This window comes from Halichoeres trimaculatus, unplaced genomic scaffold (assembly GCF_033239565.1).
Source record: "Halichoeres trimaculatus isolate MK-OKI-2021-1 unplaced genomic scaffold, fHalTri1.1 fHalTri1_scaffold_1, whole genome shotgun sequence".
In the NCBI taxonomy this organism is placed as follows: domain Eukaryota; kingdom Metazoa; phylum Chordata; class Actinopteri; order Labriformes; family Labridae; genus Halichoeres; species Halichoeres trimaculatus.
Genome location: NW_027437179.1, coordinates 5,601,458 through 5,620,886, shown reverse-complemented (window position 1 = coordinate 5,620,886; position 19,429 = coordinate 5,601,458). Strand labels below are relative to the sequence as shown.

Sequence of the window (19,429 nt, the reverse complement as noted above, 5' to 3'; positions counted from 1 at the left end):
TCACGAAATCTGAGCATGAAATCGATACTGAACTTGATAGACTTGGCAGAGTGTGCTTGGGGAACTGGGCAGTGTGTGTGCTTATGAGGAACTGGGCAGTATGTGTGTGCTTGAGGAACAATGCAGTGTGTGTTGAAGGAATGGGGAATGTGTGTGCTTGATGAACTAGGCAGTATGTGCTTGAGGAACTGGGCAGTGTGTGTGTGTATGTGCTTGATGAACTAGGCAGTGTGTTTGCTTGAGATACTGTGAAGTTGTGGAACGTGATAGTTTGTATGTGTTTTCTTGAGGCACCTGGCAGTGTGTGTGTGTGTTTGTGCTTGAGAAACTGGGCCATATGTGTGTTTGGGATACTGGACAGTGTGTATGTGCTTGGGGAACTTATGGAATTAGATTTGTGTCAAAAAGAATCAATCAAAAATTTAAATTGCAAAAAATATTTACAAATTTGAGAGATATAATGTAACTCAAGCAAGTAAATGTATTAATTGCAATCAAGATATTCGTGTACTTGTGTAAATAATTAGACTTTTACTTTTCTTATCATTAGTTATTTTGTTTACAGTTCTGTCTTTTTTTCTCAATGATCGGACTTTTGTTCTCAATGTCAGCTTTTTCGTTTGCGCTGTTGCACTGTTTGATTGCGATTTTTGGCACAAACTTCTCGAGTAGGTGGGCTTTGTGTGGAATGTGTTCTCATTGGCTGGATAGTTTTTGAGTGACACCCCTTGCCTGGATGTTGTTCTGTGCGGCTGAATTCTGGATTATTGATGAATTCTATTCAATTGGACTGATGAATTGCATCGTGACATTAGGAAGAAAGGTGGCCACAGCAGTAACTATTCTTACCAAGAAGCCAAAAAACAAATGCCTATTGTACGTTATCCGACGTCCCGTTTATTTGCTGATAGGTAACAGCTTTCCCAGCAGAGAGATTCGTGGCCTGTGCCGCAATGAATGAAACTGAATCTGAATGCTGGATTAAATCCACCTGAGTGAAGCTCTGGGACAGGTGTTGTGCCAAGGTAGTTAGTCCCGCCAGGATTCCTACCCCATCCGCGGAGACGCGCCTGCGCTGGGTGACGACTGCGGCAAATACAACAAATTGGGACCCGTCTACGCTCACAAACCACGGTGACAGACGCGTATGGAATTATAGCATTAATATGGAGTATGTGAGGAAAAAAACTCTTGGGTGTAGGACACAGACTGGGCTTATATGAGGGGGGTAGAAATCATGGCAGGCTGAGCCAATATTCACATGAGAAATCATTAAATCATATTATATGGGTCCATAGAAGCTAGTGAGTGTAGGCGCGCTCCAAAGATACTTTTGTGGTGCAGATGCGCATCTGTGGGAGCGCCGGTGAGCCCTATTAAATCCATATAATGTTTTGATTCCATACACGTCTGTCACTGTGGTTTGTGAGCGTAGACGGGTCCCAATTTGTTGTATTCGCCACAGTCGTCACCCAGCGCAGACGCGTCTCCGCGGAGGGGGTAGGAATCCTGGCGGGGGTAGCTACCTTGGCACAACACCGGGATTGTCCTAACTTATTTGTAGTGGACCGTTTCTCCAGCGGATCTCATCTAGCATCTTGCGGCTAACTAGCCCATGCCAAGAATCCCTCTAACTGCAGGAAAAGTGTTTATGTTTTTGACAAGCAGGAGGTCGGATGAATACAGTGTTTTCTTTTTCTGTTGGACATATGTCATATAAAACTTTTACTGCAGAACAGACATCATATATGATAGATGCTTACACTTTATTCAAAGAATGCTGAACTTCTTTATCGTGAACCGTTGGTTTTCCCTCCGCACAGACCCTCCAAAGGGTCTCACCCGCCACACACAACAACATCCGGGACAAGGGGTGTCACTCAAAAACTATCCAGCCAATGAGAACACATTCCACACAAAGCCCACCCACTCGAGAAGTTTGTGCCAAATGTGGCAATCAAACAGTCAGGCAGCGCAAACGAAACAGCTGACATTGAGAACAAAAGTCTGATCATTGAGAAAAAAAGACAGAACTTTACACAAAATAACTAATGATAAGAAAAGTAAAAGTCTAATTATTTACACAATTACACAAACATCTTGATTAAAATTAATATATTTACTTGCTTGACTTAGTTTATATCTCAAATTTGTAAATATATTTTGCAATTTAAATTTTTTATTTGATTCTTTTTGACACAAATCTAATTCCATAGGAATTGGGCAGTGTGTGTGTGTGTGTGTGTGTGTGTGTGTGTGTGTGTGTGTGTTTGGGGAACTGGGCAGTGTGTGTGTGTGTGTGTGTGTGTGTTCGTGTGTGTGTGTGTGTGTATGTGTGTGTGTGTGTGTGTGTGTGTGTGTGTGTGTGTGTGTGCTTGGGGAACTGGGCAGTGTGTGTGCTTGGGGAACTGGGCAGTGTGTGTGTTCTTGAGAAGATTGAGTGTGCTTGAGGAAGTGATTCTGAGATGTTTTCTGCTTTTTCAAACTTTGATGGTTTCTGTTTGAAACTTTTCCTCACTCTTGGAAAAAAGTTTCCCACACAGCACAGATGAGGCTGGTGTACACAGAGAGTGTGTAGCCATGTTTTTCAGGTCAGAATGAACTGTTTTGTGGTTGGCCCAGTTTACGAGCCAGTCTTCTGTTCTTTCCAGGGGAGGATCTTCCAGGTCTTCGTTTCCTTAAACAACTGCATGTGCTGTGGCTCTTTGTACTTGACAGCCTCTGTTTGTCTCTTGATCCAACAGTCTCCAGAGGTCAACTCCTGAAAAATACTGAAGATCATCATCACCAGAAGTGTCATTATTCAGTAATTATTCATAAGAGAAGACAAAAAATAACCTGTGGAGGCTGCTGCTGGAGCTGGAGGATGAGGCTGAGGTGGTGCTGATGCTGGAGGATGAGGCTGAGGTGGTGTTGATGCTGGAGGATGAGGCTGAGGTGGTGTTGATGCTGGAGGATGAGGCTGAGGTGGTGCTGATGCTGGAGGATGAGGCTGAGGTGGTGTTGATGCTGGAGGATGAGGCTGAGGTGGTGTTGATGCTGGAGGATGAGGCTGAGGTGGTGTTGATGCTGGAGGATGAGGCTGAGGTGGTGTTGATGCTGGAGGATGAGGCTGAGGTGGTGTTGATGCTGGAGGATGAGGCTGAGGTGGTGTTGATGCTGGAGGATGAGGCTGAGGTGGTGTTGATGCTGGAGGATGAGGCTGAGGTTCAGTTATCAGACTCTACAGTTTGAATTCTACCATCGTTTGCTCTGTGTTTTTTTCATCACACACCTTGATGCGTCCTCCTGTGACTTCCTGCTGCTGGTCAGTCAGAGGAGTCAGGTCCATCATCAGTGGAGCCAGTGTCGATGCCACTGTATCTCTTTCCTCATAGAGGAGCTGAAGCATGTCAGAGGTGCTGCTCCAGCGTGTGTCCGCCTCCAGCCTGGACAGAAACCAAATCAAGAGATGAGACAGCAGGATAGATTTAACTTCTTGAGTTATTGCGGTCACTTCAAAGTCAAGGTGGACCTTTACAGTACGCAGGTTTTACTAAACATGATGCATCATGCTCTGGGTCTATGCAGTTAGCGTGGTTAGCAAAAGAAGCAACATGCACGGCTTTAAGGTCCAGGTTCATCTGTGAAGAAAAATATAAAGCTACAAGAAGAAGTGAATTGACTGAGCCTTTTCAGTAGTTTTACAATGTTTATTAAATGTTCCCACCACTTTGTTACCTGCTTCAGCAGCTTTTCTTCACCTTCTCCATCAGGTTAGCGGTAAATCCTAAAGAGCTACGTGCTAGCTGCAGAGTTCAGTCCTGTCTTTGTCAGACCAGATCCAGCTCCTCTAATGTCTGTTTACCTCAAACTGGGTGTAACATCCTCTTCTTCTGCTGCAGCAGGATCTACAGAGCCCAAACCTCTGGAGCTGAACCCTGGATCTGCTCGCTGCAAGATAAAGAAAAAAAAGAAAACTCACCTATTAGGAGTGAAAGTATGCTCACACGTTTGCCTGTCAGGTGCTGTTGTATCTCACCTCACTTCATGTCATGTCTTTGTTTCTTTCTTTAGTTTCTTTGGAGATGGAAACCTTGTACAGAAGCAGAAATACTCAAACAAAACGTACAGTAAATTAGCAAGGAGCAGGCAGAAAGCAGCAGTCAAAGTTCCTTTGCACTATAACACACATGAAGCTGGCCAATGGACAGGAAATGAGCACCTCAGTGTTAGGGAGGCAGCTATAATCCATCAGATAAAACCAGAGAATGGCTTTGTAGCTGTCAGTTCACAGGCTTTAAATATGAAGACTTACATTTCCATGGATACAACACCTGAGTCTGAGCTGTTTGAGCATCTGTGGAAGGAAACTCACAAGTTTGACGTCTTCAGGTTGTTGACTTTGTAACTTTGTCATTTTCTAACTGGCTGTGACTTTATCACTACGCTGTTGAGAGTGTGTTACATCACACACTTCTTCTGTTTGATGCTTCTAATTTTTTTTTTTTTTTTTTTAATGTTTTCCCTAATTTAAGCCCTCCACCTCCATCAGAGGACAAATAACTTGATTCTAAGCTACAGTTTCAGAACTTCTCTCATTTTCTTTTTGAATAACTAAGTCCTATTTTGAAAGTATTTGTTTCCAGGCTACATAATTAATGAGACAATATTTTATCACATTTTTGGCCCGCCACCACCCCCCCTCATCGGAGGACAAATAACTTTATTCTACATTAAAAAAAACTATTTCAGAACTCATAATTATATATTTTATTATATATTATTATCTATTATATATTATTAAACTGAATATTATGTTGGACACAAGAAATAATTGAATGTTTTCTTTTCTGTTAATCATTACCCCGCTACCACCCCCCCTCATCGGAGGACAAATAACTTTATTCTACATAAAATAAAACTATTTCAGAAAATAGTTCTAAGAAAATTAATTTCACAAAATAATTTAATATCGGTTTACATTAAACAAGATTAGATTTGTTTTTGACAAATGCTGACAGTTTAGTTTGAAAAACATCTGTACAAAGTGTTCTTGCATTTTAAGTTAGATTAACTTATTATTATTAAACTGAATATTATGTTGGACACAAGAAATAAATAACTTTCTTCTTTTCTGTTAATTATTACCCCGCCACCACCCCCCCTCATCGGAGGACAAATAACTTTATTCTACATTTAAAGAGCTATTTAAGAAAAAACATAAGTGTAGGTGAACTATTTTTTATACAGATAAAGAAATTAATTTGACAACAATTTTTTCTGTTTTTATTAAACTAGATACTTTTTTTTTTGACAAACACTGACTTTAAAATTTGATTTGAATTACCCCTGAACAAACTCTTTTCTTCGATTTTAAATAAGATTAACTGTTTATTAGTGAAACTGATGATTATGTTGGACACACGTGATAAGATACTTTCAATTTTTCTGTAAACTTTTACCCCGCCACCACCCCCCCTCATCGGAGGACAAATAACTTTATTCCACATTAAATGTAAATGGACTATTTTAGAGATTGTCTATTTTTAGTTAGTTGTCTAGTTTAGATTTTCAGCATTAATATTAGAAAAACTAAATTCTTTGTTGTTTCCATTATTAGTTTAATGTTATGTTACATAATTATCAGTCTATTTGTTAAAGCAATGTTTGTTTCTAAACTTTTCCAAATAAAGCTCATCTGATTTGACCTAGTTACTATTTTTGACCTTGTTTTCAAACTGTTTTAAGGTAAAAATTGATATTTTGGAAACCACCACCACCATAATTATGTGAGACACATGATTATTAAGTTTGATTTTCTCATGTTAGCTCTTACCCCGCCACCACCCCCCCTCATCGGAGGACAGATAACTTTATTCTACATTAAAATAACAATTTTAGTGATTGTCTTACTTTATTGATGTACCTTTTTTAGTTCTAATTTTTATTGTTATAGGAAATTATTTAAGAATTTAATAGTATTTCAAAGTAAAATGATCTTTTTGGAAAATATTTTTTAATCAAATTTAACACCTATTACCTTATTACAAATTTTTAAACAATTTTTTGAAAATTTTATTTTGAATAAAAAAAAAAAAGGCTATATTGATGAATGATGTGTGGTCCAACCTATAACCTACACCCTGCCACCACCCCCCCTCATCGGAGGACAAATAACTTTATTCTACCTTAAAATAAAAATCTAGCTTTTGTTTTTTTATTTTTATTTTTATTTTTTTTGGTTTACTGTTAATTAAAACCATCATTGAAAATGAAACTGTTCAACTGTGAAATGTGTTTTTAATTTTCTTTTTATTTAAATGTATGTAGTTAAAAAAATAATTCAAATACCTACCAAATACTAACCTCTCCTCTGTCTCCTCACCTCCTTCAGTCTCACCCCTTAATTCCACCGCATGCGCCGCGCAACGCAGCGGAGCGCCGTGGTCTTGCTCTGATTGTCAAACCTCACTGGAAGCAGCGCGCTTTTCATTTGTAATCTTCCGGGTACTTCACACAGTGACTTCCTGTCTAGTGCTTTCTTATCGACAATGAATTTACGAGGTTTGGAAGCGGCCGCTCAGAAAATAGACCTGCAGCGTATTTCTCACGCCTGGGCGCCAACCAGCGCTTCAACGGCGCTTGCAGTAGAATTTGCCTGATTACAATGGAATATAACGCAAGGTTCGTACAGGACGCGCTACGCGCAGAGCGGAAGCGCTGCGCACAGTTTCGGATTGGCACCGGGGTTAACTGATGTAGTTGTTCACACAACACGTGCGTGGAAGCGCCGCGTGCAGAACGGCTTGCGCTCTGGAGCGCCTCCACTCTGCTTCTCTCTATTTTTTCCGCGAGCCGCACATGGCAACCGCCAGTTGTAAAGTTTGGACGGAGCAGATGGAAACGTCCGATCACTGCCGAGCTGAGTCGATGTCCTATCACACACACACACAGCGCAGCAGAAAACGCTTCATGTGTGAACAGCCAAGTGCCGTGGGCGGCGCCTCTGTCCCACGTGCGGCGCTTCCTGTGTGAATTTAGTGTAACGCAAAGTTCACACAGGAAGTGCCGTGCGCGGAACGGAGGCGCCGCGCTCGCAGCATTGCGCCCACGGCACTTGGCTGTTCACACATGAAGCATTTTCTGCTGCGCTCTGTGTGTGTGATCAGACATCGACTCAGCTCGGCAGTGATCGGACGTTTCCATCTGCTCCGTCCAAACTTTACAACTGGCACTTTCGGCGTGCGCAGCTCGCGGAAGAAATAGAGAGAAGCGGAGCGGAGGCGCTCCAGAGCGCTTGCTGTGTAAACAATAACATCGGTTAACCCCGGTGCCGATCCAAAACTGCTGTGCGCGGCGCTTCCGTTCCGCGCACGGCGCGTCCTGTGTGAACCTTGCGTAACAGTGTGTACCCGCTGAAAGCGTCACCAATTTTTCGCGCGTTGATATTACATGTAGAGTCAATTTAGAACCGCGAACTGCGCTGCGTCGGGGTGAGCATAGAGCGGCGTCAAGGGTTCAAGCGTTGAGCGGTGAGCGTTTCTAACGAAAAACACTCACTGCTCACCGCTCAACACTTGACACTCGAGTTGAAATAATTGAGCTTTTCGAGTGAGCGTCTTGACGCGCCGGGACAGCCTATCAGCGTGGAGATCGTCAACGATGGACAGGCGCTCCGCAGCTGGAATGGAGCGCCTGTAGTTGGTATCCAGGCGGGAGATCCTGGCACCAACCCTGGACAGCAGGTCTTCAAACTGGGCAACAGTCAGCCTGAAGTACCGCTGGAACCGGCCGTCGTCTAGACGCAGCTTCTGCAAGAGACGGTGGAACTCACCGAGCTCACACCGTCTCCGTAGGGTAGCATGCATCCAGTACCGACGTCTGCGCCTAGCCCGCAGCTGACTTCTCCACAGCAGGTACAGAGCAGCGATGGCGGTGATCGGAGCCATGCTCGACAATAAAATGATGATGGCCGACTTTTTGGTGCAACGAAGCCGCGGCGAGCGGTGAGCGTTTTTTGCATATTTGTACCAGCGTCAAAACTCCAGCGTCTAGCGCGATTTCACTCGACGTGCTAATACATTCGCTCTGAACGCTTTCAGTGGGAACGCAACGTAAGTGCTCTGCAAGGGCGCGACGCTGCACTGCGCTGTGCGGCGCGTGTGGTGGAATTTAGGGGTCAGTCTCTCTGCTTCCTCCTGTCTCCGTCTGTACACCTCCACTATTCTCAGTCTCTGCTCCTCCTCCTGTCTCCGTCTCTGGTCCTCCTCCTGTCTCCGTCTCTGCTCCTCCTCCTGTCCCCATCTCTGCTCCGCCTCCTGGATCCGTCTGTAAAACTCCGCAAATCTCAGTCTCTGCTCCTCCTCCAGTCTCTGTCTCTCCTCTTCCTCCCTCTGTCTCCATCTCTGCTCCACCTCCTGTCTCAGTCTGTAGAACTCCGCTAGTCTCAGTCTCTGCGTCTCCTCCAGTCTCTGTCTCTCCTCTTCCTGACTCTGTCTCAGTCTCTGCTCCTCTCCCTGCAGTCTGAGTTGCTCCTCCTCCTCCTGCAGTCTGCATCTCTCCTCCTCCTGTGTTAGTCTCCTTTCTTTTCGTCTTCTCCTTCTCTCCATACTTACCTGTCTGTCTCTCACCTCCTGCTCCAGTTTAAGTCTCTCCTCCTCTTTCTGCAGTCTGAGTCTCTCCTCCTCCTCCTGTAGTCTGAGCCTTTCCTCCTCCTCCTGTCTTAGTCTCCTTTCTCTTCGTCTTCTCCTTCTCTCCATACTGACCTGTCTGTCTCTCTCCTCCTGCTCCAGTTTAAGTCTCTCCTCCTCCTCTTCCTGCATCCTTAGTTGCTCCTCCTCCTCCTGTCTGCGTCTCTCCTCCTCCTCCTGTGTTAGTCTCCTTTCTCTTCGTCTTCTCCTTCTCTCCATACTTACCTGTCTGTCTCTCTCCTCCTGCTCCAGTTTAAGTCTCTCCTCCTCCTCTTCCTGCATCCTTAATCGCTCCTCCTCCTCCTCCAGCAGTCTGCGTCTCTCCTCCTCCTCCTGTCTTAGTCTCCTTTCCATTCGTCTTCTCCTTCTCTCCATACTTACCTCCCTTTCTCTTTCCTCCTGTCTTAGTCTCTCCTTCTCCTCCTGTAGTCTGAGCCTTTCCTCCTCCTCTTGTCTTAGTCTCCTTTGTTTACGTCTTCTCCTTCTCTCCATACTAACCTGTCTGTCTCTCTCCTCCTGCTCCAGTTTAAGTCTGTCCTCCTCCTCCTGCAGTCTGAGTCTCTCCTCCTCCTCCTGTAGTCTGAGCCTTTCCTCCTCCTCCTGTCTTAGTCTCCTTTCTCTTCGTCTTCTCCTTCTCTCCATACTTACCTGTCTGTCTCTCACCTCCTGCTCCAGTTTAAGTCTGTCCTCCTCCTCCTGCAGTCTGAGTCTCTCCTCCTCCTCCTGTAGTCTGAGCCTTTCCTCCTCCTCCTGTCTTAGTCTCCTTTCTCTTCGTCTTCTCCTTCTCTCCATACTTACCTGTCTGTCTCTTACCTCCTGCTCCAGTTTAAGTCTCTCCTCCTCCTCCTGCAGTCTGAGTCTCTCCTCCTCCTTCTGTAGTCTGAGCCTCTTCTCCTCCTCCTGTCTTAGTCTCCTTTCTTTGCGTCTTCTCCTTCTCTCCATACTTACCTGTCTGTCTCTTACCTCCTTCTCCAGTTGAAGTCTCTCTTCCTGCTCTTCCTGCATCCTAAATCGCTCCTCCTCCTCCTGCTGCCTGTGCCTCTCCTCCTCCTCCTGTCTTAGTCTCCTTTCTTTTCGTCTTCTCCTTCTCTCCATACTTACCTCCCTTTCTCTTTCCTCCTGTCTGACTCTCTCCTCCTCCACTTCCTGCATCCTTAATCGCTCCTCCTCCTCCTGCAGTCTGAGCCTCTCCTCCTCCTCCTGTCTTAGTCTCCTTTCTTTTCGTCTTCTCCTTCTCTCCATTCTTACCTGTCTGTCTCTCTCCTCCTGCTCCAGTTTAAGTCTCTCCTCCTCCTCCTGCAGTCTGAGTCCTTCCTCTGCCTCCTGTCTTAGTCTCCTTTCTTTTCGTCTTTTCCTTCTCTCCATACTTACCTCCCTTTCTGTTTCCTCCTGTCTGAGTCTTACCTCCTCTCTCCTTCTGTCCTCCATACCTACATGTTTGTCTTTTCCCTCCTGCTCTGTTTTCAGCCTCTTCTTCTCCTCCATCACCAGTCTTTGCGTCTCCTCCTGCTCCTGTCTCATCTCTCTCCTCCTCAGCCTGGCCATACTTACCTTTCTCTCACCCCCCTCCTGCTCTTGTCTTGGGCGCTCCTCCAGTCTCTGTGTCATCTCCATCATCAGTCTCTCCCTCTCCCTCTCCTCCTGCTCCTGTCTCATCTCTCTCCTCCTCAGCCTGGCCATACTTACCTTTCTCTCTCCCTTCTTCTGCTCCTGTCTTGGGCTCTGCATACTTTTGATCTCTCTCAAGTTTCTCCTGCCTTTCTCTTCTCCTCTCCTCTCCTCTTTCTCCTCTTTCTCCTCTCTCTTCCAGTCGTTGTTTTGAATCAGTTTGTTTGTCTCTTGCTTCAGTATTCTAAATAAAAAAATATATATCACAATTCAAAAATAAAGCCAAATTTATTTTGTTTTATGTTGTTCTTTAGTGTTATTTATCTCTTTATATTTATTTACTGTTTACAAAATGTTTGCGTGAAATGAATCATTACATGGAAGCTACAGCGTTAAGGAGCATGTATTTAAAGTTCTGACTAATGAACCCTGTTCAAATGGTAGTCAGGGTTATTATAAGACCACATTCTTACACTTTACTTTGACACCAGTCCAAAACATGATATTTAAATCTCTTTGCAAACAACAGAATGAAGTCTTTTCATGTTAGTATTACAGAAACAGTCCCAAAGACATATCAACATATTTGTATTGATGGAAATGAAAAAGGCTTTACTTTAACCATTTATACACCAACAGTGGTCAGCACAATAGAATAGAAATCTCATTTAAAACAGCACTCTCACGTAAACAACAGGGTAATTTTTCAAATTACAGATTACTGCTGACATATGTGTTCAGTAAAAGTCAAAACACATAATGTTTCAGTAAAAAAGAAATATTCCTTTATCCATTGTGTTATTTTTAGAGTTAACGGTGTACTGTTTGGATGGTTATTCATTTTTTCTTTCAACAGCAAAACAGAGCTGTTCAATGCTAGCTTAAACCCGACATGTGTTATTAAATATGCAGCCGTCTGTGAGCTGTTGATGTATGAAACGCTGCGGACACCTCGGCTGAAAATATTACCAGGACAGACATATTTAACTGTAGTAAAGTTATCTCTGTGGCCCATGAAGGTACGCTACACTAATATTCTGTCCTCAATATATGTTTAGCACTGTGCTGCAGCACGTTTTAACTTAAATATTAGCCGAAAAATGTGTAAACAGATGAGAAACTAGCTTGTGTTGCTATAGCAACGGCCTTGCGACTACCGAGTTAGCGCGGCAAAAATTGTCCTGCTTGAAGTCATTTATACCATTTAAATTTGTATTAATGCGTTAAAAAAAGAAAGATAAACCAACACAGAGTTAACTTTAGTAGTTTAAACACAAAACGGTTCTTTCTTTCAACACAAATCTGAAGGATAAGCTTGTTTTGCTCAACTTTCAAGTATAAATTCAATGAGAAATGTCCACAACTCAAACTATCACAGCTTAAAGCTACAAAACAGTCTTTTAACTTAAAATGTTACACTAGGAAATGAATTTAAGCACCCCTTTCATACTAATTATCATCAAAGATTCTTTTCACCACAACTGATGACTTGATCTCTGTCAAACTTTTTAAAAAAGTCACAGTTCTTCACATGAAATACAAAAATACAGTCATGAAACACACAATATGAAGCTTATTTCAACGAAAATTGCATTTTATTGAGTTGTGCTTAAGCTAACCCAGCTTTAGCAGAAAAAAGTGCGACATACCTCTCCAAGTGCCTTGGTGAAAAAGGCGGAAGGAACGTTCAGCGTGATTTTATACCCCGGTGGAATTACTGGATTCCAGAATTCATCTGCACCAATCAAATTCAGACGCAACCCCTGCGTCCCTGACGTTATAACAAAACGAAAAATAATAAAAAGTATTAAAACAGATATTGAGAGTCTAAATCATCAACGCTCCGATAAATACTCGAAATAAAAAAAAAATTCTTTTTTTTTTCGTTCATATATTTGATCTTTTTCAGTTACACAAGCTCACGTCCAATCCGTTAGTTGAAACACGCATGCGCACTCAGCACAAAACGCGATTTAATTTAAAAATGAATAAAATTCAAAATTATTAATAATTATTTTAGAAAATACAAACATAAATTTGATCGGAAAATTTAAATTTTGAAAGTGGGATAAGCGTCTCTCTTTTAGTGAACTCGCGATGAACGAAACTCATCCCGACCGTAGGAGGGCAGTATGGAGCCGACCGTTCCCTCACAGCTAATATATTAGCTTTTAGATGACGGTGAGATAAAGAAGACGACACCTAAGGAGGAGAGCTGACACAGGAGGAAAGGTGAGATTACTGACGTCTTTATCATTGTTTAATTTACCGTGTAATGAAGCAATACTTGGAAATCTACTTCAAACACCGGTATTTCTACGTAACAAAGCGAGATTACAGCCTGAGCTGTGACTGTACACTGCTTCTTTGCATTGTTTTACCCTTTGAAGACATGATAAAAACGTCTTTAAGCTCGTTCAAATCTTATTTTTTCCTTCCATAGCAAACACTGATGAAGCTCTCCTGCTCAGACAGCAAGAGAGGCAGAACATATGGAGGTTGGGTTAGAGTCAAGGGAAAGGAAATCCACAAATTTAAGCCAGATAATTTTTACTGCTTACACAAAATGATGTCAAACAATCAGTGAAACGATTGGTACGAAATAAATACTAACAGAGGTTTGAGGTTAGTCAGTTTGCTTCAGGAAATATAAACAAGTATTTTTAAACGAGTGTATAATCACTTGATATGAAATATGATTCAAATGTAAACTTTGGGTGAGACTCTGATATCCACACAAAGAGCAGATCTCCTTCACGTTTCTACAGTAAGACAGAACACACAATCTCCTGACACACACACATTGTTGTATTCAGAAGAAAATGCTTTAACTGAAAAACTAATGTCTTTTGTTTTCACTCTCATCTATATTTTCATTATTAGCATCACACTCCTTTTTATTTTATCTCAGAATTTGTTCCATTTTTTACCTTTGCTTTTTGTCTCTTATTGTAAATTTTTGTCATTTTTTATTTTTGATCTTTTTGTGAATTGTATTTAACAGTTATAAAAACATTTTTTTTCCAGATTAAGTCTCATTAATTTCCCATCTCAAAATTCACAATTTCATAATTTCACTTTTTATATTTTTCAGATGTTGAAGGTGTCTGTGATACACCTGGATAATAATTGAGGCACTTCTGTTGGCTTTTTGATGAATGAAACTCCACGTTTTGTTTACTTTTTCAATGGTCAGTCTATTTATTTTACATAATCAACTTTTAACTTGTCTAACACAATTACCAAATGTTTGTTTACCCTTCCACAGCACCATGCTGCCTCAATGTACCGCGGTTAAAAACAGTTTGACCTCGTTGGGTGAAACTCCACACCTGAGTCTTGTTATTATGATCACATGAATATGATTTTGTGTTATTATAGTGCTTTTTTTTGCACAATTGTCATCTTTAAACCAAGATTTTTTTTCCCCTTTTTTTTCAGTCAGAAATTGGATCTCAAGGCTTTGATTTTTGGATTGTTGTGAATTAACTTTATTACCCAGGAACCTTTGCTGTCACTGGCTGTACATGATGCTGTTGTTGTTCAATGCTGAATGTATGTTTTGTTCTTTGTCGTTGCAGGAGTCTCCACATTACACCAAAGTCCAGGAGCTGAAGTATTTAGATCTGGTCATAAGTGAAGCGCTGTGTCTCTACCCTCCAGGGTTCAGGTAAGTACGGCACGTCAAACACAGCCCAGGTTTAGCTTTTCACTAAGGTTATATTTTCCCATCAATAGATTAATCAGAGTAAGTCAAAAAGAGGGATCAATGTTTTAAGATCGGTTCAAGATCCAAATCAAAAACAGACAATGTGTCCCTAAAGGCATGACGATGGAGATCCCAACAGGCTTCCTTCACTGTGACCAGGAGCAATGGCCAGAGTCAGAGAAGTTCATCCCTGAGCGGTAAGAGGATGCTCTTTCTGCTCAGTCTCTGTGTGTGTGTTTCAGTTTCACCTCAGGATTTCAAGTCCACTCAGACCAGCCCGTCTGGCACCAACAACCATTCCATAAGGAAGGAAATCAGGCAAGTTGTTTTAAATTCATTTTAATGAAAACTATATTGAACTGTGTACTGAATATTTGATCATATACCTGGTGTTATGCCTGAACAATACTACACCTGTATAACAGTAAATAAGCTAGCTTACCTTGATTAGCCAATGCATTAAGTAAGGTATAAATGCCCTTATGTCCTCCGTTATCATCTATAAATGAACATTAATCACTGATATTAGGAAGCCTCTTCCTGCAGCCAAGATATCACTGATAGACTAATAAACCTTATAAAATAGATTTTACTCCAGTCTACAGCATGATTACTGGAGATTGAGATAAACATGATGAGCAAACACGTTAGAGCCAGGCATCGTTTAACATGGTTTGTAAGCATCAATCAATGGTTAACGTAATGATAACTAATTGATAAGCTAAGATAACGTTTGAATTGGCTCCTTTCCAAGTCCTCCTAAAGGATCACATCTTGCTCATAGTATGATCATACTAATTAAATAATTATCAATGTTATAAATCATTTTCAAAACACATTAAACAAATACATGGTTAGCCTACATAAATACATTTTTGTGTAGTGTTCATGTATCTATAACACCAGGTATATGATCAAATATTCAGTAGACAGCCCAATATAGTTTTCACTGAAGTGGATTTAAAACAACTTAAAACAACACCACAAAGAGCACTGTGTCATGCGTCTATGATGATACAATCTAACTATTTCAGTTAAAAACATGGGCGCTCGTGTATTTATTGAACGATATTTCATCTCAACAGTGGACACAAAAAATTAAGAAATCACATTTATTACAGCCCTGGAGGTCAGGGGGTGATAAACCAGGTTAAAAGAGTGCCTGCCCCTATGCGACGCTCCGTGATCAACAGTGGGTGCTTCTCAAAGCTCCAAAGTTCCATCCACGCCTCCTCCACTCGCCTCCTCCACTTGCGTCTTAGTCCCGCCCACCAGAGATGCATGCCAGAGACGCGAGGAAACGAAGAGAGGAGAGAGGAGATGAGGAGGTTCATTTTATGAGCATTGAGATGTCCTCTCCTCCGGAGCGTCACATGACGTCAGTCTTGTAGTGATGGCGGCGTCACAGCTGGATAAACCGGTCTGAACGCACGGGAGAAACTAAATTAAGGAAAATAATGTAAACAACAGGGCGCTCGACCACGGAAAATTCATATTCACTTTTACATCAGTTTAACATGAATATGTTCATGAATGAACAAGAAAAATGTTACGTTTTCCCAGGCCCAGATTGATAGTTTTTAATTCTTATGTTGGGGCCACTTTGTGTTCATAAATAATGTGTTTATTCTGCTATAAGCACTGCTTAGCGCACTGGTGGGACAGGAGGAGAGAGAAGCGGAGCTGTCTGCAGCGCTGCCTTTCATCCATTACGCGCACGCAGAGGGACAGAGGTGAAACTGTTGCTGTATCAGCCAATAATGGCATGATCTCACACCCATCACTGATAAAACAACAGTTTGCTACCGTAAGAAAAGGGCGTGGTTATGTGTTATTTTTAAAGGCATTATTGAACTGGCTGGAGTGGGCCAGTGGAGCGCGCAGTCAGCTGACCCGGAGCCTTTCAGTTTCACTTTGAGCCTTGTTGTCTGTTATCCGGTCTCTGGGGCTCTTTCTAATTGTCTGTTGTCATCCTCAGTGAGAATGAATGTTGTAATCATCCAGATAAATATCAAACATGTTTGAAAATTATCGGGGCGGCTCCGACGAGTCTGTGAGACGATCGTGGGGCTAAAGATTCATCCGTCAGCTGCTCACACTAGAAGATAATCTTCGCCGAACGTCGGGGCTGATTTTAGTTCCCGACCAGATTTCTTCCCTGATTGTGGGGAGGACCGAATCTGGGTTAAATCGGGCGAGATGCCTGAAGTGTGAGCCAGGTTTTACACTTAAACAGCTTATCTTGCTCCATGGAGCTCACGTTTCACACATGTGGACAGCTGACGCTTTGTGGCCGGCTCTGATACGTCACAAGGGGGCGTGTCTGTCAGTGAAAAGACTTCCGCGAAGCCTGCACTTGTGTTTCCTCGATTATGCCTCCTCCAGCCCAGTCTCCTCTCTCCTCTCTCCTCTCTCCTCCGAGCACATTTGGCACTTTGGAATGTCCTCCAATATGGCTGCTCACAAAGAACTTCCGGTGTCGCGGAGGAGAGAGGAGATAGGAGACTGCATTTTGGCACATTGGGAAGCACCCAGTGAACTCACTCGTAAGCAAACAGGGATAATCTGATTGGTCAACACTAGTCTGCCTTCTATTGGTTGATCCACAAAAAGTTTGAGAGCAGACAGAGATCTGTGAGCAGAAATTCCCTCAGTGCAAGAGGAAGAACCCGATTGTGAGCGCAGGAAATCTGCGCGAGCAGCATTGTAACCAAGCGCGAGGACACAGTTTGAGCATGCGCAGAGCAAATTTTAGCACAAGAGCAGAGTTTTAGAGACAATATCACAAAATCTGAGCATGAAATCAATAAAATACTGCTCTCAAATCAATTAAAGATGCTCTTGAATTAAGACAGGAAATTCTTTCTAACCCAGACCTAAACACCACCTCTTCTGCCTACCTACATCACCCCACCCGGGGGGGTGGGATTAAGCCTCGCGCCCCTGGTAGGTAATTTTTCTCCCACCCTGACCAACCCTTACCCTTCACGTCAGTGTCGTCTTCATCCAGAGGTTTGACGGTTTCAGCTCCTCACCTGTTTTGACACAGGTGGAGGAAACAGTCCGCCCTCTTGTTTGAAGCATCAGGTGGTTCATTTGGAAGTGGCGTTTAAGCTTGAACTTGGAACTATGGCACTGTTGGATAGCTTTTCTCCACACACAGAGCACCATCTTTACTTTCTTTGACCACCTCCCGTACCAGAGCCCTCAGCAGGGTCTGGATTTTGTCCTGGGCCCTGTTTGGAGTTCAGACTATTCCTTTCAGAAACTTCTCCATCCCTGTCACTGCTACCTGTCTCATCATCACTACATCTGTCTCATTTCTCCTGTCTCAGAGTATTAAGACAGTTAGCTCCCTGCTGCCCCCTACTGACATGAAGGAAGTACATCACTTTTAAAGCACAGACACTCAACAGTGGCATGTTACTAGTTTTTAGACCCATGAAGTGAATCTAGATCATTTCCCACAGCACACCTTACAGTATCTCACAGCACACTAGTGTGACATAGAGGGTTAATGTTTGAACCATACTGAGTTTATCCTCTCATCTGGATCTAAAACTGTCATGTCCAAAAATTAAGGCTTCACCAAGGGAACCTGTAACGACCACAGGCTGTTTATCAGAGAAAAAGTCCAGGCTAAAAAACACACTCAGTTTTTCATTTTATTCAGCTTCATAAATGAATAAATATATGAACATTTTAGAGAATGTCTGCTGCAGAGGAAGGATTACAAACACTCATGAGCCTGTTATTGTTTTTTGTTGTTTTTTTAATTTGTTTTAAAGCGTGGGACAAAACCGGGGCACCCGGGGAAAACCCATGCTGTGAGTGTGTGTGTGTTTGTGTGTGTGTGTGTGTGTGTGTGTGTGTGTGTGTGTGTGTGTGTGTGTGTGTGTGTGTGTGTGTGTGTGTGTGTGTGTGTGTGTGTGTGTGCATGTTTAGGGGAGGGGGGCTTTGGCATGGAGGAGTGTCAGGGTTGTCACTCTGCGCTCTGCTGCCTCCGTTGTTTGTACTGTCGGCGGCTGCGAGGAGTGCAGGCCTTTTTAAATCTCCTCCAGAGTGACACCTCCTCAGATGTTTCCTTGACCGAAGATGGCGTCACTTCCTCTGGCCCAGGTGTGTCCTCAGTGATCTCAGGTGTTTCTTCCTCCACAGCAGGTGATTCCTGGACAGTCTCTGCTGTTGTTTCTGCTGTCACAGGTGAGTCCTCGACCATCTCCTGGATGACCTCAGGTGTCTCCTGGACCATCTCTGGTGTTATCTGGACTGTCTCAGGAGCTCAGAGAGTGATATTCCATATGGGGGCGTGTCTGTCAGTGAAAAGACTTCTGCAAAGAGAGCTCTTGGGTTTCCTCGATCATAGCTCCTCAGATCAGTCTCCTCCATCCTCTCTCCTCTCTCCTCTTTGGGACAGTCTTCAAAATGGCGACTGGGAAAGTACTTCTGGTGCCGCAGAGGAGAGAGGATGGAGGAAGCACGAAGTTAACGCATCGAGAAGCACCCGTTGTTGTGTTGTGGTTATAATGCTGACTCATTTCAGTAGATGGCGCTAATTCACCTTAACCTGCCACCTACATTGACAAACAGCATTAGCGCCGTGCATTGTAGGAAACAGTTTGCCAGGTAGACTGGTCTGTTGCACACTGAGAAGTTTTCCTGGATAAGTAGGACATCCAGGGATTTTCTGATAACTGCAGATTTTGCAAGTTTTTGCATACTGACTGCTGCATACTGAATTTCAGCCAAAATGGTAGGCACTGCTAGTGTAGTAGGTGGTTTGGAAAACAGCCTGTGTGTGTGTGAGTGTGTGTGTGTGGGGTGATGAGTGGAGAGCAGAGTGGGCTTGTCCAAACACTGGCTGGTTCCTGGTTGAAGAATGGGATTGATCCTCATTCATGACAGAAACAACATATTTGGACCTGAGAAACATCAGGTTCATTGTGAATTGGCTTCATAAAGATCAAGATCATTAAACTTCAACATGTTTCCTCTACAGATCAGACAGAGTCTGGTGAAACTGAGTCAGCGTGTTCTTGGAACCTGGGAGCCCTGGAGAGTATCGTCAACAACACACCTCAGAGCTGCTACAACGAGACCATCAGCTTCCTCCAGGTGAACAAGAGATGAAGTTTCTAAACACTATTCTGTTCTGTTTCTTTAACTTTCTGTTAACATCAAAATAATGTCTGAGTCATTTCAGGGACAAAATATCAAAAAATATCTGATAAGTTTTTATTTGGTAAACAGTCTGAGGGGAGGAGGAGGAGTTTGTACGTTTTATTATCTTTGACTAACAGTAACGTGAGACTGAGTGAACGGTTTCTCTTTTTCTCCTCAGTCCAACTCAGAGCTGTGTTTCCACCAGCTATCCCTGGTCCCCAGCCTCAGCCCTGTGATGCCTTCAGGAGCCGTGTATCTCATGGTCAGTCCTGAAAGT

General features: G+C 42.9%; 1 protein-coding gene across 1 annotated transcript in view; it reads left to right on the top strand.

Moving 5' to 3' along the window:
* LOC141807312 (tyrosine aminotransferase-like) overlaps positions 1-17,387 on the top strand; it is a 28,509-nt gene extending 11,122 nt beyond the window's left edge. The window contains exons 4-6 of the mRNA XM_074693272.1: positions 13,862-13,950; positions 14,232-14,307; positions 17,325-17,387. Of these exons, the coding sequence (XP_074549373.1) occupies positions 13,862-13,950; positions 14,232-14,307; positions 17,325-17,387 (228 nt within the window). The remainder of the gene's footprint in view (positions 1-13,861; positions 13,951-14,231; positions 14,308-17,324) is intronic.
* The last annotated feature ends 2,042 nt before the right edge of the window (positions 17,388-19,429 follow it).